The following is a 19,176-nucleotide window of genomic DNA, read 5'->3' as shown; positions in this document are numbered from 1 at the left end:
CTTTTTTTTTTTTTTTTTTTTTTTGTCCCTCCCACATATTCTCTCATGGAAACGTGTAGTTCTAGGGAGCTAGTACGGGGTCATAGAATATATATATATACATATGCCGTACAGTGGCATGCGGGACAGGATGGAGAACACATACCGAGGCTGTATATTTTAATAGCGCCATGTATAAATGAGCTTCATACTGGCGAGATATACAGATAATGACTTAAGCCAAAATGCAAGAAGAACTCCGCCTATAGCAAAATAGTCCTTTAGCTACTCCCGAAGAGATAGATACAACAATAATATTATACCCTCAAAGTATAGAACAAAGCATACAAGAGGATCTAGCCACTATTAGTGACTTTTCACAAATGGTATCTATTGGAAATGCAAAGAGATCACGAAAAACAGGTATATCCCAACCAATTTTAGGAAACAAAGAGTAGAAGATAAAATGCCACCATATAGTTTATAACAGGCACCGCCGCTAGGGCGGTTTACTGCTAAATCATCAGAAACTCATGAGGTCTGGGACAATAAGCGCATTAGTACCGGATTGTATCACACTTCAAACACAGGGAAAGGGAATGGAAACTAACCTCTTCCAAACAGGGCCCTCTTCGCCCAGTCCATAGCAAGCATACAGCGGGTACGTAGGCTGACACTCTCGGCAAAGTACACACTACGCCACAAATACATGGCCAGAACACCACCGCTGAAGTTCAATCCTCCGAAATCGAAGACGGCAGCGTTACTGATATAGGCTAGACTGCCGAGGTGCTTGTACTTGAATGCCTTGTAGACGGCTTCGTCGAGGTCGCCGTGATCTATCTCGTTGGCTCTCATGCCGGGAAGCGCGGCGGCAATCTTGGTAAGTTTGCGACCTAGATACTCGCCTTGCTGGTTGGCACGCTGGGCAGTGGCAGGCAGGGATGTAAGTTTATTGTCGATCTGGTGCAGGAGCTCGGAGAGTTCGCCGAACTCGAGAGTGCCGGAATGATCCTTGTCGTACTGTTCGAAGAGCCTGTCTAGCCGGCGAAGGTGGTTGGATGCTTGAGGGAAACGCTTCTTGACCCGGTTGGCGACGTCTCTCCATTCACGGAACGTGAGATGCAGCTTCTCTGGGTCTTTGCCTTTCTCCCAGGCGATTGTGCGCAGGAAGGATACGATATGGTCGGCCACATTGTTCTGAACTGTCGAGCAATCACCAATAGCATACACATCACCCAGCGGGGCCCCGATAAGGCGTAGGTGTGAGTCAGTTTCCAAAGCGTGTTTGTTGTTCTGTGCATCAAGTTTGGCCGACAGCTTCTTGCAAATTTCGGCTGGGGCTAGGGCAACGATAAGCTCTTAAAGAAGCATACAAGAATGTGCTAGATTCACTTACCGACACCCGTCGACCACAAGCAAAGACCCATAGGAATTTCCTTCAGTACAGGCTTGCCATCCTCCATTTGGGTGAATACAACCTTGTCGTCGCGAACCTCTTTCACCCGGGAATTCGTCAAGACATCAACATGATCACGAGCGAAACGAGCCTACACGATTAATCAGGATAGATTTAGCCGTCTGGTGGCAGTATCAACTCACCTCAGCATACTTAGAAAGGGCTTCATCGTAAGTGTTCAGGATGTGAGTACGGCTTTGGATGATGTGGACAGAGATCTCGTTTCTCAAGATCTTGGGGAAGGAGTAGAGCAAGTCTTCGTTGAGCAAATCAAACAGCTCAGCTGCGAATTCAACACCGGTTGGGCCGCCGCCACAAACGACGAAAGAAAGTAGACGTTTGCGTTCCTCGTCACTGGTCGTCGGTAGACAGGCCAATTCCATGTTATCCAAAACCTGATTCTTGATCCGGCGAGCGTCATCAATAGTCTTTAGGAAGTGACAGTTCTCAAGCCCTTTAACGCCATGAGGATTCGTTGTACAGCCTGAATGACCGAGATGTTAGTGAACAGATTGTTCGGTAAAAAGGCTAGCGGAACTGCACACATACCAACACCAATGACAAGTTTGTCGTACGGGACATAGAAGTTCTGCTTTTGCCCATTGGCATCGACCTGGGACACCTCAACCAACTTCTCAGAGAATTCAACGTCTACCGCCTCGCCTTTCAGAAAGTGACCATTGACCCGCTGAACGATCCGCCGGACTGGTTCAACGAGCGACCTTAATCCAAGAGTGCCGACCGTTGCAGAGGGCAACATAGGAGTGAAGAGGAAATAGTTGGTGGGCGAAACGACCGTTACATGGTAGTCACCGGGATTCAATTGTTTGAGAAGAGCGATACTGCCCCAACCTGTGCCTAGGATAACCAGCCTCGGCTTGTCCTTCTGTTCCGTCATAGTCTCCGAATCATAATCCCCAACCAGCACATCGGCAACAGGCAAGTTCTTGGGGCCGCCGCGCCGGGGATTCAGAGCCAATTCCGAGACCGGAATATCTTCAGCACTTGAGTGTTCACGGTACGTGGTCGCATCGTAGATAAAGAAAGCAACCACTGCAGCACCGCTCATGACAACGAAGAACCCACAATAGGCAAATGTCTTGACAAACGCATTTCGGAAAGAGGATTTTTGTGGAGCGTCAGTTGACTCCGGCGCTGTTGATTGGTGTCGGATCGAGTAGTGACTGTTGAAGAACGCACGCGACGCTAGGCATTGCGGTACGGAGGTTTGACGAAGGGGTAAAGCTCGGGAGGTAGCAAGCCTAGTTGATCCCAAGGGTTTTGAGGAATATAGCCGACTCGACAAAAGCCCAATTCTCCTCAGCGCCGTTTGGTCCGGTCGACTCCGGAGCAACACTGCGCTCATGGCGTGCAGGGTGGCCGATGATGGCTACAAATTGCTCAGCACAGGTGAACAGAAATCGTGAAGTGGTCAGGTTAAGCGATTGAGATGCAAGGCAAATAGCGAGTGAATTAGCAACCGGTCAACAGCAGAGAGGGAGGGAGAAATCTGGGGAGGAGGCCCAAGGGGAAAACAATGAAAGACGGAAGATGGAATAGTTTGGTGTTGTCGTTCACCGACGCTACGTCATGCTTCGGACTAAGCCTTTTTATTCGAGTCTTGGACCCGCTCGGATCCTTTGCCGGCTTGGTCTTTCGATCAAATCTGCTAGTTAATTAATGGTCGGTTTGCCTAACACAATGGATGACCTCAAATTACGCGACAATTTGCGAATTACCTCGTCAGGGACATAAATCATGTATCATTCGGGAGAAGAATATACTAGAAAAAAAAATAATACATGCAAGTCTTGTAGACAGCAACTAGGACCGCCCTAGACTGCAATTTAGGGAATACATTATATGGGTAACAACGCATAGTGATAACCTTTGACCTTATATGACGTGCGCCGCCACCCTATGGATAACCACCCAAATAACATGGTAGAAGAGATCAGAAGAAATATATGGAATACAAAGGCGTCCATTAGCGCCCTTTAGAAAAAAAAATCATGTCACCGGGAATTTGAAAAACAAACCGTGTATTCCCCAACGCCAGCCCTATCCCATATGCGAGGTCTATGCAATAAACAACCAAAGAAATGAGCGTTGGCTACGCCGGGCAGCCAAAAACAGCATATAATTCCTTCAGTTCCAATCAGATTCGACATCAGACTCTGTGCTGGCTCTCTTCTTGCTTGATCCAGGCTTTCTTCCCCGGGGCCTCTTTGTGGGATTTTGCCCTGACATGGAGCTCTTTCGTTTCATAGGACGCGGCCCACCGGAAGTTCCAAGAGCTGCTGGGTCGTCCATATCAGTAACACCGTCGTCAACTTCCGCATCCATGTCATCGTCGACTTTGAATTCATCGTCAATGGCAAGCAATGTGGCGAACTCCCGACACTTGCTAACCATGTTCTCTTCGCTCTCCAAGGATGTCATGTTTCGATTGATGGCGTCCCAGCATTTATCACCAGTCACGCCGTGGACCTTTGTGGCCGACTTGTTCAGCTCTTTAGACGCAGCTTTAGCCTCCTTGTTGCGAACGTGAGCAGTCACACCGTAAACGCGGCGGAGGTACGTGCGAGCTTCCCAGAGCATCGAAAGCGCCGCGGCTGCTGTAGCCAACTGCCGCAGAGCTTGTGGGTTGATCTGCTGCAAGGGTACCAAGTGGGTTTGAGGGTCTGCGGTGGGAATAGCTACTCCCTCCCCCTGCAGCTGTTCTAGCTTAGCGGAAAAGAGTTCCGTTTCAATGGCATGGGCTACAACCGTCCCAGTAGAAGCCACAATTCGCTCCATGCAGCCTATAGTCGGTACAAGCTCGGAAAGTTGTGCATAATCAAAGAAGGCGAGATTATGAGCCACAAAACGGGCTAGCAAAAGGTGCTCTGGTGGATTACCAGTGGTATCAAGCTTCTTAAGCTCGAAATTAACTTTTGCGCAGAGGTTTGAAAGAAATTTCTTCTGATACCGACTGTTACTGATTTTGATGATCTCAAATAGTGGTGCCAACTTGGCAACATACGGACGGTTCAGCGCACCGGTGGAATCTCCGACAACGTCGCGTTGGTAATAGAAGGCCTCCTGAACAGCTCGCATGTATTCTCTTTCAAACATAGATTCATACTGTTGATGGAGCATTTTATGTGTCTCGAATGCAACTTTAGCGATAGAGGGAATAGTGGACGTCTCCAGTGACACTAGCACGCCTGCACACTCTTTTGGGTGGACAAGCCCCTGACGGTTGATACTAGCAATCAATTCAATAGCAGTTAGAGCATAAGAATCCTGTCGTGATTGCGCAACTCGAAGCATATTCTGAAGGAAATGCTGAGCAATTAATGCAGCTGCCCCATCATTATCGCTGGCCTTCAGCGAGCCGCCTAGCCTCGTCGTGCTTTCTTGGTCCAAGGCTTCGGCAGAGGGCAAAACAGACTTTTCAGCTTTGCCTTCGTGCATTGCGAAGAAGTCTGCAAATGCCCGCAAGACAATATTCTGGAGGCTCGGGTTATTTTCCTTGAAAACCATGGATAGTATCCGTCTCGATTCATCTCGGCTGAATTGAGCAGGCCAGGACTGGCAGATAGAGCCTAGGCTCTCTAGAGCCATTACTCTTAGTTCGAGTGGCTGTTTCGGAAGGGTAAATGGGACGATCGAATCGACCATCAAGCCAGCTACTGATCCGCCGTTCCAAGATGGGAAAGCGTTTTTGAAGTGTGGCTCATACTTTTCGAGATCACAATGTCGTCCGACACAACCCGCGATCCGGATATAACTTTTAGCTCGAGCTAGTACAGCCATATTGGCATTGTCGGAAAGGTCAATGTTCTTGTAATGTTGTATTGGCTTGAGCACAGAAATGGTAAGCTTCACGAGTCTGTCAGTATTCTGTAGAACCCCGTTGATAGTCCAAAGACAGGCCATCACTTCATTCAGTTCTGAGCGAGCAAGTTTGGCAACGCTCTTGAACAGATCATTTTGTACTTCCTTCAAGAGAGTGTTGTGAGCAGAGGAGAGGTATGGTAAAACACATCGATAAATCACAACCACAGATCGGAAGAGGAAGAGGTCTTCCGCAGTGGCAAGATGCCCAATGTAAGGGTGAAGAGTCTCCAACTGGTCAGGCCGGAATAGCTTCGCATTTGCCTTTGCGAACACAGTTATCGTCTGTAGGAGAGCTTGTTGGAATTCTTTGCCTGCATCGCTATCCTCCACCAGCTTTTCGAACATGGTAGAGACCATTGCCTTGCACACTTTGAAATTTGAAGACGATGATTTAGAACTGTCGGACAGAATTTTTCTGAGACAACCGCTGAGCGTTTCGAGCGCTGTCTCACTGCGCTGCACTAAGCTAACAAATAGTGTCACTCGTTCCCCCAAGCCAACCTTCAGTTTAGGGCCATCTTGCGCTGAGTCAACAAACTCGTAGAAAGGGGCCAGCCAGATCTCCTCGAAAGTCTGACGAGCCAGAGTGGAGACACTCTCTTCAAGGTCTCCTGTCCGTTGAAGGAAGCTGTCCAGAATCGCTAACTTCAGCTCAGTGCGTGAGGTCTTGAGATAGATGTCCTTAAGTAAACCAATGCATCGTTTTCTCACACCGGCGGTTGGATCAGCAGCACAGGTCAATATACTCCGACAGCCATCCTCTTCAAGTTTCGGTTTTAGGGAAATGCATTTCGCAATCAGAGAGAGTGCAGAGTCACGCACCATAGGGGATGCATCGGTGGCACATCGAAGAATAACATGCATCACCGATGTGTCCCTATCGAGAAGGCTTGGATCCTTCTCAAGCATGTAGATAACGCTTTTCAAACTGCGGCTGCGGACTTTGGCTTGGTCACTGGCAATAGAATTGAGCAGAACCTTCAAGATCGTATCGAAAGCTTTGCAAAAGCTCGAGTTGAGAACGGTCACTATGTATGAGAATCTTCCATGTGCAGCGGATATATTGTTAAAATGCCTATTAATCCTATTAGGGTCGAATCGGCAACGAGCACTTCACCCGATCACTTACTTGTGAGTTTCCAGCCACAGCGGGTCAGAAAACAATTTTGCAAAAAGATCGACAAGGTTTTCAGTCATATCATCATAAGTAACATCGTCCCTCTCGTCTGCATTATAATAGACTGAACAGAAAGACTTTGCCCACTGCGCCAAATAGTAACCCCGAGCACTAGTGAGCTGCCAATCGTCTAGGTGACGAACTTGAAGAAAATACTCCAGAGTCATCCGATAGGGGCCTTCTGCGACAACGAGATCCTGAGGATGGAGGGCGCGTCCGGAGTAATCTTCAAATAACTGTTTTAGAAAGTCGGTCAGCTCACTGTCAGATTCTTCCATGGTTGGAAGTAAATGCTGGGCAGTCACGATAAGATCTGATATCGCGGATCCCATCCAGCCGAGGAGCTCAAGTGCCATGCTCTTTGCAGTAGCAGGGCTCTTATCCAGATCGGCAATGCCAACCATATGAGAGGCCATTATGCGGAGAAGTAACTCTGCGGCAGGCCAGTCTGTCGACCCTAGGACGCCAATCAAGTCCTCGGTAAACAAATCAAGGATGTTCCGATACGGCTGATCACCTGTTTTGGTGGATGTCATTGCTCGTTGAACAATAAACTTCACTATATACTGAGCACTGCGGACGGCATTATCGTAGAGGCGATTGACCTTCGTTGCTAACTGCTCCATGGTCAATTCGGTCCCATCATCATCATCTTCCCTTCCGCGTGGATCATTCAGCTGTTCATCTTCGCCGCCGTCACCTGAAGGTGGAATTTTAGATTTCGTTCTTGATGAACGTGATGTCGGTACATCTAACGCAGTTGTCTGAACAAGTTGCATGACCAATGCCGTTAGAAGCTGGATATTTTTGCCATCAGCGAGCTTGAACTGTCTTGCACTTTGCCGTGTTGACGGCAGCTTTTCCAGTGAAACTAAAATCTCATCCAAGATGAATGGGCGCTGAGCGGGGTATTTAGAGAATACTTTGGCAAGGACATCCATGGCCCCGCGTCGAACAGACTCATATTTCTGGAATCCCACTGCAGAATCCTTCTCTGTGTGAGAATTTTCTACAAATATCAGTTTGCAAGCAAAAAATTCAGCCGCTGTGACAGTTCCTTCAGAAACGTCTATCCGTGAAAGGAAATCAGCGAAAAGCGCAAGAGCCTTTTTGCTTTGCTGAATCAATCCCCCGATAACACGTTTATGGGCAGAGAAGAACTCAAAATGACGAGCCTCTTTCCCACCGGGTCGAGCTTCTACAGCAGGGATGACACAGTGGTCGAATGTTTGATTGAGAACGTTCGGAATGGCCTCGATCAGATCCTCAGGACAAAGGTCCCGTTCTGTCTGAGAGCCCGACATAGTCAGTAATAGGGTACCTACTGCAAGGAGAGCATTGTGCATATCGTCTATCTTCTTCAGCCATTCTTGCACTTCGGAGTCGTTGGAGGGATCCTCCAATCTTAAATCAGGTGATTGTGCAGCAATGATGGGCTTCTCACAAAGCTTCTGAATTCTGTTCAAATAGTCCGATGGGATATCCTGGAGTCTGTTGAATCCAACTACCTTCCGGATAGCCTTCTGGAGACGACTGTGGATATCCGAAGACAGAAGCGATCCGCTGATATCAAGCGCCCGGGGAGCCAAAAATACCGTGTTTGGGTGCTCAACCGTTGTAGCAGACGTCATGCCTGGTTCTAGTTGATCCTCGGCTTCGAATATTTCATGAAGTAAGTCCTGAAGCTTCATTAGAGCTGCGTCTGCCTCCTCTTTCTGGTCCTTGAGCCGGATTGCTGCAAGGTTATCGTCCCCATCAGTATTGAGCTTCCTCCGCTTTGAAACAACACAATTATCAGCGTCAGGAGGTGCCGATTTGATTGGAATCACTACAGACAAGTTGCTCGACATATTATCATGTTGATTGTAGGGCGCGGGTGTCGATTTATTTGCCGCATGTGCTTTCGAATTCCAGGAACTAGCCTTTTGAGAGCGCTTCTCATCCTCAGCTTGTGATGGCGTGGGATCTGTGACATGTCAGTCTAGCGTCTAACATGTTAGAATAGGCCAACCTTACAGCGAAATGCTATATCTGTTGATTCCAACATCATTCTCGCGAATGAGCCCAGATTGCTGCGACTGGAAGTATGTTCGCTGAAGAGAGTGGGAAGAGGAAGTTGGTCATTACGAGAGGCTATAGGAATCTTGAACTTGCTGAGGAAATCATGAGTTTTTTTTGTCGTAATTGTGAGGTATTGGAGACGCTTACAACTCGGTTAACTGGTCACCATCCAGCAACTGTTGCAGATATTCTCGAGATGTCTCTAACCGGCTGGACTCATCGCGCCCAGACGAAACTTCGTCGTTGAGTTCGGTCAAAGTAGTACGGCCGGATTGAAGGATATGGTTGATAGAGGTAGTATTAGGGGGTCGACCAACATCAGGGCGTAGTATGCAATCTATAAAGAATCATGTATCAGCTAGCGGTTACCATGTCCCGTTAGGTTTCATATCAAATCACCTAGGCCAAATATTGGAGAACTAGACATGGGTGAGTATTGCAAAGCCTCTTCCACAGATAATGGCTTGTCCCCGCGCTGTGGTAGCCCACCGGACGTGTGAGCCTGCGCTTGAGGGCCATTGATGACGACCTGAACGGCCGGCTGCCAGTTGCGGTCCATGATGAACTGGGGATTTCGTTAAGGGAGGATTGGAGTTGAGGACCCAGGCGATTTGAAAAGAAGGAAATGGCATGCTCCTACTGGAGACATGGCTTTCAAGCAAAAGACTCAAATCCCATCTCCGTCCTAAATCCGGTCGTCTTGAGAGACTTCACGATAAAAACAATGCAATAATTATTATTATGCCAGGCACGGGTCTCTTGCCGCTGCCGTTTCTGACCGCCCGGCACTAGTAATCATGTACAGTCCATCGGGAAGTGGCCCGTGCTCTGGGAATTCTTTCCGCCAGCCAACCAGCCAAAGAAAAAAAAAGTAGTACTAACTAATCGCTCCAGATACCTCTTTCAACTACAAGTTTATTCAAGCCACCACTTGTCAAGATGTCTGCGATTGGGTCCTTGATCTTCTGTAATGACTGTGGAAATTTATTAGATGAGTCGTCTGGTGACCCTACAAAACTCATTGTCTGCAGTATCTGCGGAGCTCGTAATCGAGGTAAGTTGATTTCACTCGGGGAAGTCTCTGCCTGGCTCATATTAACCTCATTCTCCTTTCAGACATTGTCCCTAAAACTATTGTCTCTGAATCCAAAGCGAGTGCATTCCCTTCGACACTGAGGGCAAAAAGATCTGCAGTCCAGAACTTGACAGCTGCAGATAAAAGGACAGAAGCTCTTACACAACATACTTGTGCGAGATGTGGTAGGAAAGAGATGTATTTCACAACTGTGCAATTGCGCAGTGCAGACGAAGGAAGCACGGTCTTTTACACTTGCGTTTGCGGTTACAAGTATGCCACTTGACTTCCATTGGCCGTCGACGGTCATTCGGACACGATGCTAATATTTGATTTACAGGGAGACACAAAACAACTAAACTTCGGAAAGGACTTCTATTTTGGGTTCGCGGCTGTACATCTATGAAGCGAGTATCAATTAAGCCACTGTAATCTTTTTTTAGTTTGCGGAAATTCATCAAGCAGCAGATACAGCGGCCGGGGCTGCTGAATCCGGTACCAACGCATACTCCATCTCCCCGTTCTTCTCATACTCCGCCATATCTAGAGCCACAATAATGCTGTCTCTCACCACCTGCTCTGGGTCGTTCAAGAACTTCTTTAGGGTGTCCTCCACACCCTCAACATCACCCAAGCTACCAAGAGCCTCAGCAGCCTCGTGTCGTACCATACCCATTTCTTTCTGGTCGCTGAGGGTTTCTGTGAGACTAGGAACAGACGCCGGGTGGCAGAGCTGACCGAACACAAAGGCAACTTCATGGCGGAAGAGAGCAGATGGGTCCTTGAGTCCTTTAGCTAACGCTTCGACAGCTTCGACAGCTGTAGGAAGATCAGGGGGCGAGGCAAGGTCACGCAGGGCAAACATAGCGCGGTATCTTTGGAACAAAGGGAGCTTTGTGTCGAGCAATGTTTTTTCCAAGTCGGAAATAGAAGGCTGGCTGGACGCCATTGGGAGTGGTGGGGCTGGGTCAATCGAGGTAAAATCACTGCATTGAAGAAACAAATACAATTAGAAGAATTTCCCAAAAAACGAAGCTGTTAGCGGATACAGGAGCATTTGAAACGGTTGTAGTACCTAGGCTTCAGTTTCTCGCTCTTTCTTTCTTCCGAATTCTCCCAGAGAATTCTGTCGACGGCGATGTCACATGTCTCTCTAATCACATCCTCTTCTTTCTCATCATCCCGCAAAGCTTTCAGGACATCCAGACTAGTGTCAAACCCCAGAGCACCGAGGCCCTCTGCGGCTTCATGGCGACACATTGCATCTTGTTCCGTGTTCTTCACCACTTCCAGCAAATACGAGACTGCATCTGGATTACGAGTCTGGCCCAAGCAGTATGCGAGCTCATGCTTCAGCAAAGCCGAGGACGACGCAAACCCCGCTGCGATGGCCTGGATTGCAGGCAATGTCTTCTCGGTGGGCGGTTGCAAGCAAGCAATGTACTTCAGGGAGAACAGGGCGCGGAATCGGCGGGCAAGCGGCTCGGACTCATTGACGAGAACTTTGCGAAGAGTCAGGATGGTTTCATCCACTCCCTCAGGGTGGTCAACTGCAGTAGAAGTCATTTTATATCTAGTCTGTATGTTTTCGCGATAGCCCAAGAGCAGAGGAAAGTATGAAACCACAGAGTGAGTATATGTAAATTTTCGATCTTATCTTCACCAGATAATAAATTTTAGGTGGGGTGGCGGGGTTGTCCGGCCGCAACTAGGCCTAGAAAAAAAAAAGGAAGGAAAAAATTAGTCCTTCGACATCTTTTCTGACTTAAGGCTTAGTACCGGAATTTGCGAGAGTTTCTCATTCTGTACCGAAATTTTAGGCTAATATTCTTTCGCAGAGTTAGTAGGTTATATATGTGGGACTTGGGAATTTACCGTTTATACGTATGTATAGTTTCTAAGGAGAGACTATATAAAATTTATCTACTCTTCCTTCGACCCAGTTATTATGGAGACTTGCAATGTGCAAAGAGAAAATAGTTCTGGTTATAATGGACTTGGATTTGTCTATAATTAACCAGAACGCTCGGAGTTCACATTTTTTGGTTTAGCTGCATGTCGTCTGTTATAAAGCTTACAAGTACAATTTGTATGTACATGAGTATTTCAATCATTATCTTAAGTCATCTGCATTGGGTAAATTAATATAGAAGGGTCTATCGTAAGAGGCAGTTATATGCACGCACACACACACACTACGTCATTCGTGAATCTTCACAGAGGATCAAAAAAAAATATGCAAAATCAAGAGGTGCTCCTGTGAATATTCGCTTGATCTTGGTGTAAACGAGCTCCTGTATTATTTTTATAGGCAAAATGAATCGACTCTTCAGTCGAGTTGGTACAACACTCTAGCAGCCATGGAAATATTGGGCAGAGCTGGCTAGATAGCTTTCTCGGTCATTGGGAGCACAGACCGAAATCAACCCATGAAGAACTGTAAGTACATGCTCCCCTGCCCAGTGAACTGTCCAGCCTGGGTGGTCGGGAGCCTAGCCTTCAGTCTATGGGCCTTGAAAGCATGTTAAAAGAGTCATGCAACACCTGAAAGAGCAATTCCGAAAGAGTAAAAATCTGGGCTTATGTACAAGATACACTTGATGTAATCGATTATTTGGTCCTGATGTGCTTGATCTTCTTCGGTTCATGAACGAAGTTGTTCGCATAAGCCTTAGGAACGAATCTCCGCTCATTTGGCTCCTGAACAAAATACTCATAGCCTTGCTTCTGCGCGAACATAATGGCATCCTCCTTGGACTTGAAGTTCAGATTAGTGCCTTGCATATTATCAGCAGACGATTGCCAGCCCATCAGAGGGTTTTCCCAGCGGTGGCCCTTCTGCAACACATCCCAATCCATCCTCCAGTGGTGCTGGTGCCAGGTACCAGATTGCGTGGCGGGCTTCGAGGGGCGGTAGATTCTAAATGGCATAATTAGCGTTTGAGATGGATTTTCGAAGGTTGCATCTATACCTGACAGTACGAGCCTGGAGGTCGGTAGGAGCACCGGAAAGAACAGCAGCTGGAACGGTGTCGCCGGGCTCGCTTCCATCCATGACACGTTTAGGCACAGGAGAGAATTTCCTACGTCTCTGTCAGCCAAATCGCTCCTGGCGTTACGTGGAGTCCCTTACGAGGTGCCGTGATCAATTGTGGCCTCGTAATCCGGTTGGTGACGAGCCATTGCCTCAGCAGGGCCCTCCTGGCGGATCAATGAGCTGTCCTTGGGAGGTACCGCCGGGGCATCAGCAGGGCTGGTTTTCACGGAAGGGTCGCCTCGACCGGTGTTAGTGGACAGAAAACGAGCATTGATAGGCGCGGCAAGCCGGCCAGCTCGGAAGCAGGAGAGATTTCCTGCCCTGAAAAGCGACATTGTGGCAATTGTGTCCCTCGTTGGCTGAGCAGAACAAGACGCTGAGGAAGTGCAATTGCCAGGTGAGGTATGCGGCAAGTTGCCGGTCGTTAAGACGAATCCAAATATGGTTAGCGCAGCATGAGGCTCCCTGCGTTAGGAACCGCTCATCCGACAACCCGCTTCTGTTGGCACTTCCCTTCTCTCTGCCATTAGCCCATCATCTCAGTCCACTTGCTCGTATCAAGGTAAGGATTATGCCTATAAGATAGATCTTGTCTATCTTAATCTTTACTGGTGTGCGTTTCAGACTTTCCTAACCCGACTTAGTCACACAAGATGAGCTACATCACTCGCCGAGGTCTTTCGACCCTGATCCCTCCCAAGGTAAGAACCCGCGAAGAGAACGAGAACCGACGGGAATATTTTAAACAAACGATACTGATTCGTCTCTAGATCGCTTCTCCTAACGTGAGACTCCTTTCCCCTACCGTCATGCTCCCCGGCAGCCATTGAAGTCGCTCTGCTCGGAACAATTTCTTTTTTTCAATGCGGCTCGGGACACCGTAGCATACAGTTTCTCCCGCTCGTTACTGGATTTCACTGACACTTGGAAAGGCGATTGGCGCTGCCAAGGATGCTGCCCGTATGGACCGCGTTGTGAACTTCTATGCCCGCCTTCCCCGTGGCTCGGCTCCTGAAGTTAAGCCTACTGGTCTCATTGGCCGCTACCAGGCTCGTTACTTCGGCAAGAACCCCTCTGCTGCTCGTAAGTAGTCACTCTCGCTCCTAAAGGTATACATGGCATTCGCTGATGATCAAATAGCCCTTGCCCACGCCATCGGTGGCATTCTCCTCCTCGGCTACAGCATGGAGTACTACTTCCACCTCCGTATGTTTTCCTTTCTATACCACACTTTGGGCGTCGAGAATCTAACACAAGTCTAGGCCACCACAAGAACCACCCCCACTAAATTTTCTCGCTATGATTTGAGGGGCGCGGAAGATTTGTGTATATACCGCTGACCTAGAATGAAGGCAATGTAGAACACATTCAAGCTTATTTATTACGTTTCACAGATGCCTAGTTAGTGGTGACTCACCGTTGTCTCCAGATCATTTATGATTGTGTCATAGGATGACTAAAGTAACAATGAATCATATCTTGCGCTACTTCAAGGAATGATCTTTAGTCATGTTAACTATAGACTGGTATTAGTGACAAAAAAGTCTGGATCATGTGAATACAATAAACTAGGATTGAAAAGGAAGAAAAGTATAGCCTGAAGAAGAAAGACAGAAAAACGTAAATAAAAAGGCACGTATCCACTATTTCAATAGTTCCCAATATCACCACTGGTAATAAGAAAATAACAGGATACTAGTGAAGTGAATGTCAGCATCGGCCGCAACAGGTCCAGCCACAAAGGTTTGCTTTACGGAGTACTTCACTCGTCCCACGCTAACCGAAAACAGCCACCCTTAGTCTCAACCTGAACCGCCCATCCGTCCATGACTGCTGCCATCACCCGATCACATCAACCTGAGAAGCACCACTTTACTGTTGAACTTCCCTTTGGGGACTAACTGGGCAGCTGGCTCTCACTCTTCTACTAGAATTTCCCGCCCGCCCGACCTTGTTTCACCGAGCGTTATCTCTTGTTCTCTACCTGGGACATTCTCCGCTGTCCACCTGGTCGCTTGGAGCTTTTCACGGCTCAGGCAGTTGAGCTAATAGTTCGACCGTGGCGATTCTCGATACCTGACAATAGGTACTTCTCAGACCATTCCTTCAAGTTTAGCCATGAGTTCAACCTTATAGTCGCCACTTGTTTCAGTGTTTACAGTTTCAGAACGCTTCTCTAACAGATGTCGCAACCTGTTGGCCTCACAGACTCGAGAATTGTTATGGCAGAGCAGAGCAGCCACGATGTGGTAAATCAAACCCTGTCGGGCGGCGAGCCTTCGCCTTCCGACGTTCCTGCGAGCACCAACGACAAGAAACCTGCCGGAGGGGACGTGGGGGAGATCAAACATACCGCAACAAATACACAGCTCGAAACAATCACGAACGCTGAGCAAGGCACGCATGGTACGAGTTCATCCGAGACGTTTAACGAAAAGAATGCCCCGGGGAGGGATACGGAACAATCGACGACCGTGAGTCTTGGTTACCCGGGTACTACAAGGGCCCCCATACTGAATCAGACATAGGATAATTCGAGGCAAGGTCCTGGGCCAGTGGCGACAAGGGCACTTGAATTAAATGGAGTAGCATCCGGTTCCGATGCTGGAGAGGATACAGCCTCTCAGGGCGGCTCAGAATCCGACGCCAGTCGAACGGAGAGCAGACTTAACTCACGTGCAAGTTCAACAAAGAGGCCGACATCATTCAAGCCAGTCTCCTTCGCAAAGTTTTCAGTACCCAAAGCTCCAGGAACGCCCCCGACAGCTAAGATTGCTGAGAAAGGTATTTATCCTTGCCAAGGTGCCACGCCAATTAGAAGTCTAACCGATCCTAGCTCCGTTGTCTTCAACTACCCCGCTGGGTGTACCATTGCAGAGCTCACGACCACGCTTGGTCGCGAAAACCACTAGCAGTCTACGCGACTCACTATCGAAAACTGGGACGAGTGCAGCGAGGCCAGCTGGAAGTGGGCCTGACCCAAATCAAGTTTGGAATAAGAACCGACGTAAGGCAGTATCGATAGACTCTGGAAGTCTCCGCTAATTATGAATCGTGCACAGCGGTCCAGCAGACTCCACCGAAACACTTGACGGACGAAGAGCTTAAGCAGCAGTATGGAATCCACATGACGTCGCGTATCCAAGAAGATGGCGGCGGAACAGAGGCAAAGTGGGCCGATATTGATGATGATGAAGATGACTGGGCGCCGGAAACAATTGAATGGACTGATGGAACAAAGACCAATCTTTCTCAAGTGGAACACACTGCGGCACCAAAGCAAGAGAACATGCCGTCGATGGAACCCAAGGACGACTTCCCGCCTCCTCGCCCCGAGCAAGTCCCCACTACCAAAGAGGCTACCAAGTTTGTCCCAAAGCCTACAACTTCGGTTGGACCGAATCCCACTGTTCTCAGGCTGGGGGCAAATGCGGAAAGACAGGCAAAAAGCGCAAGCATCTCTTCTAAAGGTACTAACGACAAATCGCCTTCACTATCTACAAGTCCGGCGCCACCCCCAGCTAAGTCACCATGGGCTCCTCTACCACCAGTCGAGAAAATATCTCCTGTTATACCTCCTGTGCAAGTTCAACCTCAGGTACATACTTCGCCCAGAGAGCCACACACAATCGACCGTTATAGCGGTGTTACTCATCCGAAGGAGATCGCCGCAGACGACTTCAACCGGTCATGGAAAGACTCGCAGTCTGGTACCCGTGAGCTATACAACTCCCGGTCGGGTCGGTATGAGCCAGTATCTGAAACTAGGAAAGGATCTTGGCGCACTGAACAGAGCTTCCGCACCCCCTCCGTGTTGCAGAGGCCCGCACAGGGCGAACAGGCAGGACCTGCGGAGCCTTCACCCGCGTTTCAGACACATAGATCAAGCGGACAGGATGGCATTCACTGGACACGTCGGCGAACTTCATCTAATGTCAGCGGAGGAAGTGGCAGCTTTGCACGTCGGATGTCAATTGGTCGAACCGATGCAAATCTACGGTCATTTGAAACTAGAAGAGGATCACAGGCGAACGGTATGGCTGAAACCCCGTTGCCAGGCTTGGTGCCTCAACAGGAGACACCTTTGCGGGATCCTTCTCCTGCTCGACATGGCCCCGATCATTCCTGGCCTCCGCGTGGTGTGGCTGGCGTACATGAAAGAGCTTCTGGTGCATCTGATGGCACGAGTCAGCCATATGTTCCTTATGCTGTGAGCCAAACTGCGACTCCACAGGCGCCCCAGGAAGATCCAGTTGCCATGCAAGAACGCATTATGAAAGAAAAGAGAATGGAGGCTCGGCAGCGAAGAATAGAGCAAGAAGAAAAGGAGGAGGCTGCCAAACGGGAAAGGATCCGGCAAAAGCTCGAAGCCCTTGGTCCACCTCCCGATAAACCGAAGTCGCAGCGCAAGGAGACTCTGGAAGGCAGTAAGCCTGACACTATTCCCTCCCCCGGTGTTGTTCATACATCGTTGTCCCCTCCCAAACCCCCGGTTCCGGAACCAACGGGAGAGCCAAAGCAATATGGAATGATGAAGGTTCATCATCCCGACACCGTGAGAAAGTTAGTGGAGAGGGAAAGAGCAGGGGAAAAGTCTTCGTCGACGGCTAATCCCCGGCGCGCCTCTTCACCTCCCCGGGAACCCAAATCTGACACTAGCACGACGAATGGACTCCAACAGCCTGGTCACTCTCAAACACAAGCGCCTGAAAAATTGACAGAGAACAAACTCGATGAGCAGTCAACCCAGTGGAGGGGTGGCCTCAACGCTTCTAGTTCCTACCCACCGTGGACTCCCAATGCCAAATTAGTCGGGACCTCTCCTTCCATGGCGAACCCTTGGAAACCTCTTAGCAGTGATAAGACCTTGGGTAATGGTATATTTGAACAGGGTCTTCCCGGGTTTCCGCCAGGAAGAGATGTTCCGCTGCGCAACCCCCTTGTTTTGGATCAGCCCCCTGTCGCTTCAGGATCACAATCGTTCTCTACACCTTCGCGCTCGCCTCAAGAAAGTACACCAATATCCCCCATATCGTCCCCTAAAGTTAGGCATGCACCATACGAGTCTTTGAATCCCATCGCCCGTCCTGGACCTATTGGACCTCCAAGTTCGCAAAATCAATGGCAACATGACAACCGTGTCGTTGGGACCGTTGCCTGGAACAATTTCCATACAGTTGCTGCCAAGCGCGAAGCAGAAGAAAATGAAAAACTTCGTAATGAGATGAACGCTGCGCGCGAGGGACCATCTTCTCTACAGGTAACTTTCAACGAGACTTGGCGGCAGGTACGGACTGGAGACCAGGCCGGGCAAAGACAGGTTGTTGGTATATCTAGAACAGCAGATACCAACCCACCGAATCCACCGAATCCTCTTCCGGGGCTGGATCACTCTGTTGGTCCTCTTCCCTTTACAGAGACCAATTCACGCCCTCTTGGCAGCGTCCCAGTTCGAAGTTCACGATTCTTCCCACAGGCATCCGAGCAGTACAAGAAGCCACCTTTTGCGGAAGGCGATTTTATTCGCAGCCCCTCACCACCGCCACCAGAAGAAATGTCAACCCATCCAGTTTTCACAGGGAATACCAGCAAACCTTTGGTACACCTTCCTGCGCCAAGGCCCATTGTCAAACTTCCACCGAAAGTCATCGCTCCACCACAACCTCCTCCCACCTTCGCATCTATGGCTGCTGCGCCGCCCCGCACTCCTGTCTCTACTGCTACCTCGTGGCAGGAGAAGATTAATACCTTATTCGGCAAGAAGACAGTGCCTGAGAGGAAGACTGCATTGGCCGTGACATCTGCATCCAAAGAACCCCTGGACGTATTGCATATCGCCGCAGTTTCAGTCTCGCTCCCTCAACATGGCGAGCAACCAACAGGAGACGGCGAGATAACTGCTAAGCAGGTTGAAGAAACCGAAGAGATATTTGAGGACCGTGAAGTAGGATCTCTACCTGTTGTTCGAGTACCTACTAGGGCTCCTCCCGCAGCTTGGCAGGCGGCGCCGCCACCTTCGCAGTCGAGACTACGAGCTAAGCATCTGAAGCTAATGCAGGTTCATAGCGTTGAACCTTATTCATTTGGTTTCCAAGATAAAGATGGCTCGGGAAATTTGCGGGTTTCAATCCGTTTCCCAGGTACAATCATTGCGAAAACGGTAGCCCTCCCGAGGAAGGCAGGAAGCCAGAACCCCCGGCCGCGTGGAACTTCGACCTATAAGCCTCGAAAGAATACGAAACCCCGCGAAGGATCTGGAGCTTCGAACCCCAAGAAATCATCCTCCCAGCAGAACAATGAAACAAGCTCTCCGCGACACCAGTCGCGCAATGCTTCCTGGGGCCCACGTACTTACAGCGGGTCTCGTTAAGCGCAGCCTGAAAGTATGCATGCGGAATAATGTCCCGTTTTTTGAGTTACGTTTCAGCCTTGAATTGGCCTTTGTCGGGTTTCCGATATTCGTTGAGCGTCTTTTTTCGGTATTGATGAGCTACGCCTGTAGG

General features: G+C 49.1%; 7 protein-coding genes across 7 annotated transcripts; 3 read left to right on the top strand and 4 right to left on the bottom strand.

Moving 5' to 3' along the window:
• Positions 1-16: 16 nt before the first annotated feature.
• BDV38DRAFT_254451 (putative NADH-ubiquinone oxidoreductase 64 kDa subunit) lies at positions 17-2,985 on the bottom strand. The gene is made up of 5 exons (XM_032055327.1): positions 1,988-2,985; positions 1,582-1,922; positions 1,379-1,529; positions 591-1,322; positions 17-519 (listed from the first exon to the last, which is right to left on the bottom strand). The coding sequence occupies exons 1-5, from the start codon at positions 2,802-2,804 to the stop codon at positions 503-505; spliced, it is 2,058 nt and encodes a 685-aa protein (XP_031910727.1). The 5' UTR covers positions 2,805-2,985; the 3' UTR covers positions 17-502.
• A 246-nt stretch (positions 2,986-3,231) lies between these two features.
• Positions 3,232-9,266, bottom strand: BDV38DRAFT_254449 (putative sister chromatid cohesion protein Mis4). The gene is made up of 5 exons (XM_032055326.1): positions 8,961-9,266; positions 8,709-8,898; positions 8,517-8,653; positions 6,453-8,466; positions 3,232-6,398 (listed from the first exon to the last, which is right to left on the bottom strand). The coding sequence occupies exons 1-5, from the start codon at positions 9,118-9,120 to the stop codon at positions 3,587-3,589; spliced, it is 5,313 nt and encodes a 1,770-aa protein (XP_031910726.1). The 5' UTR covers positions 9,121-9,266; the 3' UTR covers positions 3,232-3,586.
• A 143-nt stretch (positions 9,267-9,409) lies between these two features.
• On the bottom strand, positions 9,410-11,336 carry BDV38DRAFT_254447 (deoxyhypusine monooxygenase). The gene is made up of 4 exons (XM_032055325.1): positions 10,714-11,336; positions 9,977-10,624; positions 9,678-9,909; positions 9,410-9,615 (listed from the first exon to the last, which is right to left on the bottom strand). Exons 1-2 carry the CDS (start codon positions 11,200-11,202, stop codon positions 10,094-10,096), a joined length of 1,020 nt encoding a protein of 339 aa, XP_031910724.1. The 5' UTR covers positions 11,203-11,336; the 3' UTR covers positions 9,410-9,615; positions 9,678-9,909; positions 9,977-10,093.
• Positions 9,501-9,995, top strand: BDV38DRAFT_285614 (DNA-directed RNA polymerase I core subunit RPA12; the record flags this gene model as incomplete). The annotated part of the gene is made up of 3 exons (XM_032060521.1): positions 9,501-9,615; positions 9,678-9,909; positions 9,977-9,995. The coding sequence occupies 3 exons, from the start codon at positions 9,501-9,503 to the stop codon at positions 9,993-9,995; spliced, it is 366 nt and encodes a 121-aa protein (XP_031910725.1).
• Positions 11,337-12,246: 910 nt separating the features above from the next.
• On the bottom strand, positions 12,247-13,008 carry BDV38DRAFT_285611 (ETC complex I subunit; the record flags this gene model as incomplete). Its single annotated transcript, XM_032060520.1, has 3 exons — positions 12,247-12,556; positions 12,609-12,719; positions 12,770-13,008. The coding sequence occupies 3 exons, from the start codon at positions 13,006-13,008 to the stop codon at positions 12,247-12,249; spliced, it is 660 nt and encodes a 219-aa protein (XP_031910723.1).
• Positions 13,009-13,201: 193 nt separating this feature from the next.
• Positions 13,202-14,261, top strand: BDV38DRAFT_254441 (F1F0 ATP synthase subunit f). The gene is made up of 6 exons (XM_032055324.1): positions 13,202-13,235; positions 13,318-13,374; positions 13,444-13,458; positions 13,606-13,756; positions 13,814-13,879; positions 13,936-14,261. Exons 2-6 carry the CDS (start codon positions 13,327-13,329, stop codon positions 13,959-13,961), a joined length of 306 nt encoding a protein of 101 aa, XP_031910722.1. The 5' UTR covers positions 13,202-13,235; positions 13,318-13,326; the 3' UTR covers positions 13,962-14,261.
• Positions 14,262-14,856: 595 nt separating this feature from the next.
• BDV38DRAFT_285609 (uncharacterized protein) lies at positions 14,857-19,043 on the top strand (the record flags this gene model as incomplete). Its single annotated transcript, XM_032060519.1, has 4 exons — positions 14,857-15,147; positions 15,202-15,457; positions 15,510-15,680; positions 15,736-19,043. 4 exons carry the CDS (start codon positions 14,857-14,859, stop codon positions 19,041-19,043), a joined length of 4,026 nt encoding a protein of 1,341 aa, XP_031910721.1.
• Between the last annotated feature and the right edge of the window lie 133 nt (positions 19,044-19,176).

This window comes from Aspergillus pseudotamarii, assembly GCF_009193445.1.
Source record: "Aspergillus pseudotamarii strain CBS 117625 unplaced genomic scaffold BDV38scaffold_51, whole genome shotgun sequence".
In the NCBI taxonomy this organism is placed as follows: domain Eukaryota; kingdom Fungi; phylum Ascomycota; class Eurotiomycetes; order Eurotiales; family Aspergillaceae; genus Aspergillus; species Aspergillus pseudotamarii.
This window is presented reverse-complemented; position numbering and strand designations above follow the sequence as displayed.